General features: G+C 43.8%; 1 protein-coding gene across 1 annotated transcript in view; it reads left to right on the forward strand.

Annotated features, from left to right (window-relative positions):
* Positions 1–1,567: 1,567 nt before the first annotated feature.
* Positions 1,568–9,344, forward strand: part of PCDH10 (protocadherin 10) — a 79,300-nt gene continuing 71,523 nt past the window's right edge. Inside the window, exons 1-3 of the mRNA XM_075287484.1 lie at positions 1,568–4,449; positions 5,546–5,604; positions 5,990–6,096. Of these exons, the coding sequence (XP_075143585.1) occupies positions 1,951–4,449; positions 5,546–5,604; positions 5,990–6,096 (2,665 nt within the window). The 5' untranslated portion in view covers positions 1,568–1,950. The remainder of the gene's footprint in view (positions 4,450–5,545; positions 5,605–5,989; positions 6,097–9,344) is intronic.

Here is a 9,344-nt window from a genome sequence, read left to right on the forward strand (position 1 = left end):
ATCTGGGCAGGAGCTTTCCGGAGCTATACACCTCCCCAGTGGTAATAATTGGGGTTTCCCTCTTGTTATGCAGTGTGTAAGATCCTGTCCCATAAGATATACATAACTATTTTAGTCATGCCCTGGAGGCTGCTGGCATCAACAAGTGCCAGTGTTGCACCTTTAGGTGTCCTCTGTGTAATATCACCATGGTGCCTGGTTACAGGGAAGATCCCACAGCCAGTTCCATCCTTACATTAATGGCTAGAGCAGCCTGGCAGGTAACAGCTCAACAACAGACAATTATTACCATGTGTTACTGTATTTCTAGGTTAACCCTTTGTAGCTGACGATTTTACTTGCTGTGACATTGTCTGGCAGTTCTACAGCTTTGGTTGCATTTATTGATCTGTAGGGTCTGTGGTACTACAAGGTTACTGTCACTGGGCGTCTTATGGATGAAGCAGAGCTGTCACAGCACAGCCTGTATGTAGTGAGGTAGTAGTGACTGCACCAGCCCTGGTCAGACATGGATGGCATAGCCAGGCAATATCTGGAATCATGTAACTAATGGCAATATGTTAGAATAAGAAGACCCCAAAAACTTTGAAAGGTGACCAGATCTAAGTGAGATGTTTTTGTATTTAATCCAAAGGGCGTGGCATATACGGCGCAGGGGCGTGGCTTATAAGTAATGCTATGTAAATAAAACTTCTTTGTCTTAAAGGGATCTTGTACCTGCTTTGTGACATTTACCTTGAACTGTAAGACATGTGTTGCTATAATGAATAAAAGTTAATGAACTGTTAGCTAAATACATGCCAAATTCTGCACAAGGTAGCTCTAATAAGACGTGTCACTATAAAGTCCCATACCACAAGGGTGCCAGCAATGGCTAGAAGGAAGGGGCAGCGGCTGGCACTGGAATGTACCAGTCATGTGACGTTATGAGGAGTGAAAGGACCCGACAATGTGTAACAGTCACCTCAGGCTGGTAAGGTATGAGGTACCACCGGCGGCAGCTCTGCCCGTCTCCTCACACAGCTGCCAGGCAGACACAAGCTGCTCCGTCCTCATTACTGTGCCGGCAGACAGCTCTGAGGTCACAACTATCGCCTTACAGCTCTCACAAACCTCCCTGGCCGTCTCCCGAGCCTCCTCCTTCCTCTCACCTTGCCCGGCTTCACGTCACAAGGAGGCTGCTGAACCTCCATAACGGAGAGCTCCGGTTACACTATGAGAACCCCCCCGCCTTCCCACACACTCTTATGACAAAGTAGTCTCTCTGCCTATATCCATAATACCAGCAGCAGCAGCCGCGAGTATATAGCTAGGTGTATATATAGCAGTCCTAATGTGCAGCCCCGGAGGCACAGCCAAGGCTATGGGCTGAGGAGACAGCGGCGGAGAGCGCAGCCTCTTCTCCTCACACTCTCCCGCCTCCACATGACGCCTCTTTGCTAATAGACTGACGTTCCTTGCAGGCCCCGCCCCCTGGCATTGCCGGGCCTCCTATTGGTTGGCAGGAGGAGGGCGCTGCGCAAAAACAGCTAAGCTGTGAGCTGAGAGCTCAGACACTGGCAGCAGAGACCCCAGCAGCTGGAGCAGCCGGGAAAGCTAAAAAAAAGTGTCAGCACTGAGGAGAATGACTATGGGATGTGTGCAATGTGGAGACTCCAGGAAATAAAGTGACACAAGCTTGTCACCAGGCTGTAATGTAGCTGAGACACCATGTGCAGTGGATATAGCACCTTGTGTCATTGGGCAATGACTATGTGAGCAGCCTGAGCTGGGACTGCTGCTTTACTTGGGATTTATCGTTTGCTAAGGACAGAGGAATAATAGGGGATTGTACCGGCGAGTCCTGATGAGGGAGCCCACCTGCCAGGAATACTAACTACACAAGTGCACTTCTCTTCACACTGCTCTGCTTTGATTTTTCTATTTTTTGTACCTTGTGCTTTCTTGGAGATGATTGTTTTATTTCTACTGGTGTGCATAGTGGATGGTCTGCTTTCCCAGCTCGCCTACAAGGTGCAGGAGGAGAGGGACCATGGTACATTCGTGGGGAATATCGCTGAGGATTTGGGCTTGGACATTACAAAACTCTCCAGCCGCAGGTTCCAGACTGCCCCTAACTCGAGGAGCCCTTACCTGGAGCTGAACCTGGAGAATGGGGTGCTCTATGTCAAGGAGAAAATCGACAGGGAGCTGATCTGCAAGCAGAGCCCCTCCTGCCTGCTGCACCTGGAGGTCTTCTTGGAGAACCCCTTAGAATTCTTCCGGGTGGAGATTGAGGTGCTGGACATTAATGATAACTCCCCGACTTTCCCCGAGTCTGAGATCCAGGTGGAGATATCCGAGAGCGCCACCCTCGGTACCCGCTTCCCGCTGGAGAGCGCCTATGACCCAGACGTGGGCAACAACTCCCTCCGCACCTACGAGATGACAACTAACAACTACTTCACCCTGGATGTGCAGACGCAGGGCGATGGCAACAAGTTTGCCGAGCTGGTGCTGAAGAAGCAGCTGGACAGGGAGCAACAAGCACTGCACAGGTACGTGCTGACTGCCATGGACGGGGGCATCCCCCAGAGGACGGGCACTGCCCTCCTGACCATCAAAGTGCTGGACTCCAATGACAACGTGCCTGTCTTTGATCAGCCCGTCTACACCGTGTCCATGCCCGAGAATTCGCCCCCTGGCACCTTGGTAATCCAGCTCAATGCCACCGACCAGGATGAAGGTCAAAATGGGGAGGTGGTGTACTCTTTCAGCAGCCACAACTCGCCCCGTGTCCGGGAGATCTTCAGCATAGACCCCAGGACGGGTCGCATAGAGATCACCGGGGAGCTGGACTACGAGGAGAGCAACATGTACCAGGTCTACGTCCAAGCCAAAGACCTGGGGCCGAACGCCGTGCCCGCACATTGCAAGGTGATGGTCAAGGTGCTGGACCTGAACGACAACGCGCCCGAGATCAGCTTCAGCACCGTCAAGGAGTCAGTGAGCGAGGGCGCCCCCCCGGGCACGGTGGTGGCACTCTTCAGCGTTACGGACAAGGACTCTGAGGAGAACGGGCAGATCCACTGCGAAATCCTCGGGGAAGTGCCCTTCAGGCTCAAGTTGTCATACAAGAACTATTACACCATCGTGACGGATGGCATCCTGGACCGGGAGCTAGTGCCTTCCTACACGGTGACGGTGCTGGCCAGGGACCGGGGCAGCCCTCCCCTCAGCTCCACCAAGTCCATCCAGGTGCAGGTGGCCGATGTCAATGATAATGCGCCCCGGTTCTCCCAGACTGTGTACAATGTGTATGTGACTGAGAATAACGTGCCCGGGGCTTACATCTTTGCAGTCAGCGCCACCGATAAGGACGAGGAGGAGAACGCTCATGTCTCCTACCACATCCTGGAGTGCGACATCCAGGGCATGTCTGTCTTCACCTATGTGTCCATCAACTCCGAGAACGGCTACCTCTATGCCCTGCGCACCTTCGACTACGAGCAGCTCAAGGACTTCAGCTTCATGGTGGAGGCTAGAGATAGCGGGAGCCCCCCTCTGTCCACTAACGCCACGGTCAACATAGTCATAGTGGACCAAAATGACAATGCGCCCTCCATAATCTCCCCCCACGGCAGGAACGGGACGGCCAAGGAGCGGCTGCCCAGGACTGCAGAGCCGGGCTACCTGTTCACCCGAGTGGTGGCCGTAGACCTGGACGAAGGGGAGAACGCCCGCCTGACCTACAGCATCCTCAGAGGTAATGACATGAGCCTGTTCCGTATGGACTGGAGGACCGGGGAACTAAGGACAGCACGGAAAATCACTAGCAAGAGAGACCCCCACAGACCCTTCGAGCTAGTAGTGGAGGTTAGGGACCATGGACAGCCACCTCTGTCCTCTACTGCTCTCATTCAGGTAGAGATCGTGGACAGCACTGTAGAGAAACTCAATGAAAACCATCGCTCCAGTAGATCCAATGACACAGCCTTAGATCTCACCCTCATTCTCATCATCGCCCTGGGCTCTGTCTCCTTCATCTTCCTCCTAGCTATGATAGTGCTAGCCATCAGGTGCCAAAAGGAAAAGAAACTCAACATCTACAGCTGCCTGGCCAGTGACTGCTGTGTGTGCTGCTGCTCTTGTTGTAGCAGGCAAGCCAGAGCCCGCAAGAAGAAACTCAGCAAGTCAGACATCATGTTGGTGCAAAGCTCTAATGTGCCCAGTGCAACCCAGGTACCAGTGGAGGAGTCTGGGAGCTTCGGGTCTCACCATCATAACCAGAATTACTGTTACCAGGTCTGCCTAACCCCAGAATCTGCCAAAACTGACCTAATGTTCCTGAAGCCTTGCAGCCCTTCCAGGAGCACAGATACAGAGCACAACCCTTGTGGGGCTATAGTGACAGGCTATGCTGACCAGCAGCCTGATATCATCTCCAATGGCAGCATCTTGTCCAGTGAGGTAAGGCAGTCACTTGTATATTGATGTCACGTCCAGCACTGCTGCAGCTAAATAGGTTAACATTAGAAAGAACTTTTCCCTTCTAAGCAGATGTTACTGATCCCATGTTATCTGCAAATCCCCTTCCACGCACATTTATCCACATGAAATCTCATCTATCTCTATGTCCAACTACATCATCTGCTTTCCGCCTATTTCTGAGGAACCCGCTTGTTCCATCCCTTGCCTATCATGTACTTTCCTGTATTGATTTATGTTAGAAATCCCGCAGTGCCAATCTATAGTAATAGATTTTAATTTCAAATCATGTCATCCTCATTTTATAATACACTTGGTAACAATATCTTATATATTGAAGGCAGCTAGAAGAGTATGATGAGTGAATTTTTTTCTATTCAACAAAGTCTTGGCATTAGAATTCCCCTAGAAAACTGTTGCAGCCTGTAGCCCACACTGCCTGAATGTGAATGAGGCCAGATTGGTGCTGAACAAACAGGGAGAGATTTTCCTGCATAGAGCTCTGTTTGCCAAATAAAATGCCAAACTAGTCGGTATGATTGACAATACTTTGTCATGTATTCTAAGTGAATGGCCCTCTATATGTATCTAATTGATCATAAATCTATAAAATAAAAATGTCCAAATAAATGCTATGTAAATAAGCTCTGTCAGTTTAATGCGTCTGTGTTAAATGGAGGCTGCTTGGATACAATGAGCAAATAACACATCCATTTTGCATATGGCAAGCCTTCATACATAGCAATCATATAAATTGGTCTATGGACTGTGTACGGTATGTCCTCCCTAAACCCGACCCATGCTATGAGCACCATAAGAAGTACACATGTCTGTCATAGGTTCCAGAATTGCTATCACTTCTTGCAGTAGGGAGGGGTGCCCTTTTATGTCAGTATATGTTCTCTAGCTGAACCTAGCACAGTAGATAACATGCACTCTCAATATTTGATGTGTTCCAACTGCTGGGGGCCTAGGCAGCTCTGCATACACATTTCATCAATCAGCCTAGTAGCTCTCAGCTCTTTCATGTGTCTTGCAGTGACATTTAGAGTCCAATTGTGTTTCATTTATTTTTTAGAATAAACACCAACGTACTGAACTCAGTTATCTAGTTGACAGACCACGACGGGTAAACAGGTATGGACTGTCTTTTGGGTGTCTTCTATTTTCCCTATTCTTATTAATTTGATAGATAATATTTTCATGGTGTAGTCATTAGCTCCATTCCATTGGAAATAAAGGATAAATTCATTGCTAGAAGGGCTGTTTGGTGATGATATTGCATTTTATCCGTACCATAAAATAGTTACTCTGTTTAATAGCAAGGATGTTGAATCATTTTTGACATTATTGGGCTCTCACCTGCCTATCTCTGTGTGTAATACTGCTTAGGGGGACTCTTGTATCAGTCACATACTGTAGGTATACAACCATTTATTGCAGCTCCCACTGTGTCCATAGGATGGCAGAAGAATATTTGATTTTCTACTTCTCCTCAATACTGTGCTGTTTGTATTTGCAGTTCTGCATTCCAGGAAGCAGACATAGTAAGCTCTAAGGATAGTGGGCACGGAGACAGTGAGCAAGGAGACAGTGATCATGACGCCACTAATCGAGGTCAATCCTCTGGTAAGTCTGATGAGAACAGGAATCAGAATTGGTTCTTTATCCCCTTAGTGGTAAAAGCTGAAATCCCAAAATACCTTATATCATATGCCAATCCAAATTTGACAAGTAAGTGAAGAGCACTGTCATTCATGTATGTGATGGAAGTTGAATATGTGTAATGGAAAAGATCAAAATATTGTATGTCAAAGTGACCTTTCTATAAAGAAATCAATACATGATAGTATAGAATACAGAGCACAGAAGGATTCCAAATAGCTGTTCAAGTTGTTTTAGCACCTCGGGCTTCAGTGGCTTCAAAAGGCAAGAAAATGTAGATTGTGATGAATATAGACAGAACAAAATCAAGAGTAATACTACAGGATACATAATAAATCTAGGACTTCTAAACTTATGATATTCCTGAGTCTCACCTTTTAAGCTTCTCAAAGCTCTACCTCATTCCTATACTTGTCTATGTTTGGAGAGTAATAGATGTGAGATGGATAAATAGATAAAATAGGTTAAAAGTAGACACATAGATATTAGATATGATAGATATTTACGTAGATAGAAGAGGGACAAATAGATAGATAGATAGATAGATAGATAGATAGATAGATAGATAATCATAGATAATAACTAAACAGATGAATGATGTACATGTGAGATAGATAGATAGATAGATAGATAGATAGATAGATAGATAGATAGAAATAAGTTAAAGGTAGACACATAGATACTAGGTATGATAGCTAGATATTTACATAGATAAATGGAAGATGGATAGATAGATAGATAGATAGATAGATAGATAGATAGATAGATAGGAGATAATCATAAACAGATAGAAGAAACAAGATAGATAGATAGATAGATAGATAGATAGATAGATAGATAGATAGGATAGATATAGATAGATAGGTAGATAATCATAAACAGATAGAAGAAACGAGATACATAGATAGATAGATAGGATATAGATAGATAGATAGATAGACAGAATCAGTCACTGTGTCGGCAACACAGCAACATATCATTTTTAAAGTCATTTAAAAAAACAATGGATTCAATAGTTCTTTTGTCTAGGATGCAATCTAGCATTAGTACTTATGAGGATTTTGACTTGGAAGACCCACTCCCATGATCTTGAATAGATCCCATAATTGAGGGCAATGTCTATAGAAATGTACTCCCCAGCTGTCTGCATACTCTGAGTTCAGTGATATCCACACTATTACTGGTGGTGGCTTCTAGCAGACACCAGGCAGAGTTTATGAAGCAGACGTTGCTGGAGATATGAGAGCTTCTGTCTTGGCCTTTGCCTTGTGTGCAGTTTGCTGCATTGTATGGGAAATCCTTTCAATAGAAAAGACTATACTCCAGACCCCCTTCTATTTTTACAAGTCATTAATATGCAGGCCTAATGAGAGTTCAGGAGAGCCAAGAATCCCTGGAGGTCGCTGCTCCTTGTGGGACTTCATGCTAAAGTGAACAGAGCGTCTATTTAATGTCTGGGAACCCGCACACTAACTAAGGCTTGCCAGAAGTTTACATTCAGCACAAGGAATCCTTTATTTTTCCCTATATGTGGGGCTCTGATTTATTGTTGTCTTGACTTAAAGAGATCTGTCTCGACCTATTTTATTATAAAGCGGGTTATTAATGTAAGCATTTGAATAGGACTTAGCAGCAGACAGTGGTCCTACTTTGTTGAATTTTTTTTCTCAGGTTTTCAAAGCTGCTAACCCAGTGAAGCTTTAAAAAGGTTAGTTTACCAGCATAATGGTTTGTAATTAAGGAGAACAGAATATTTAATTGGCATCTGTTATGCAAATCGCCAATACCCAGACAATAAATGCGCCTGACTAATTAAAAAAATATGTAATTAAACTTATGCAAGTCTGCTTCCCAGATGCCATAATAGCCAACAAGTCATTGTATAGGTAATAAATAGATACAGATAAATAATAGCATTGATAATCCTTTCATGTAAGATTGAAATTAATTCTGAGAACATAAATAGGATAAATATTTTATGTTTACGTATGTTAAAAAAAAAAAAAAAGAAGAAGAAGAAATGGAAACTGGATGCAAACTCAGATTTATATATTATATTATATTATATTATCTCTCTCTATCAGCTATCCATGTTAACTTAGTTTGTATACCTGCAGTACTGAATCTATATTGCTACAGTACTGTGTATAAGGATGGGTTGTATAATAAACTTCACATTATCTATCTATCTATCTATCTATCTATCTATCTATCTATCTATCTATCCATGTATCTATTATCTATCTATCTATCTATCTATCTATCTATCATTTATCTATCTATCTATCTATCTATCTATCTATCATTTATCTATCTATCTATCTATCTATCTATCTATCTATCTATCTATCTATCATCTTTCTATCATCTATCATTTATCTATATCTATCTATCTATCTATCTATCTATCTATCTATCTATCTATCTATCTATCATCCATCCATCCATCCATCCATCTATCATCTATCTATCTATCTAGCTATCTATCATCTATCTATCTATCTATCTATCTATCTATCTATCTATCTATCTATCCATCCATCCATTTATCTATCTATCTATCTATCTATCTATCTATCTATCTATCTATCTATCTATCTATCTATCCATCCACCTATTTATCTCTGTGATATTTGCTCAGTTTACAAAATGTAATTTTACCACACTAAAGCCATTATATTTTAATTCATGTGTTTTTGCAGACTGTTTTTATTTTTATGTAGAGAAATAAGTAGAACACTATGGTAAACTCTATATCTCTTGCACGTGGGCCCTCTGCTGTCTGTGTTCAGCCTGCACACTAAAGGCAGACTTATTAATGCTATGTCTTTGTGAAATTCCATTCCTGTAATGTTGGTTTCTTTGAAAGTTGAAATATGAGTATGCAAAATGAAGCCAAATGGTGTTAAAAGGCCCTGGGATTTCATGTCTGTGGTCACCCATTTGTTGCCTTGTTTACATTGTTTAGGGGGAAACAGTGAAAGCCATTTGGCTGACCCAGGAGGGTGCTGTGTGTAATGTTGATCACATTCCTGACGGTGTAGCTGATAATTGACATTTGGTGAAATAACGGGCAGATCATTAGTTACACAATATATAATGGTTTTGTTACATTTACTTGGCAGGCAGCGCCACAGGTGACAATTCCCTAGACTCCAAGCTTAATTCTATTTCGGAAGTGGTGGTTTACAAGTCGTGTTAAGTGGTTACGA

This window comes from Leptodactylus fuscus, chromosome 1, assembly GCF_031893055.1.
Source record: "Leptodactylus fuscus isolate aLepFus1 chromosome 1, aLepFus1.hap2, whole genome shotgun sequence".
NCBI lineage: Eukaryota > Metazoa > Chordata > Amphibia > Anura > Leptodactylidae > Leptodactylus > Leptodactylus fuscus.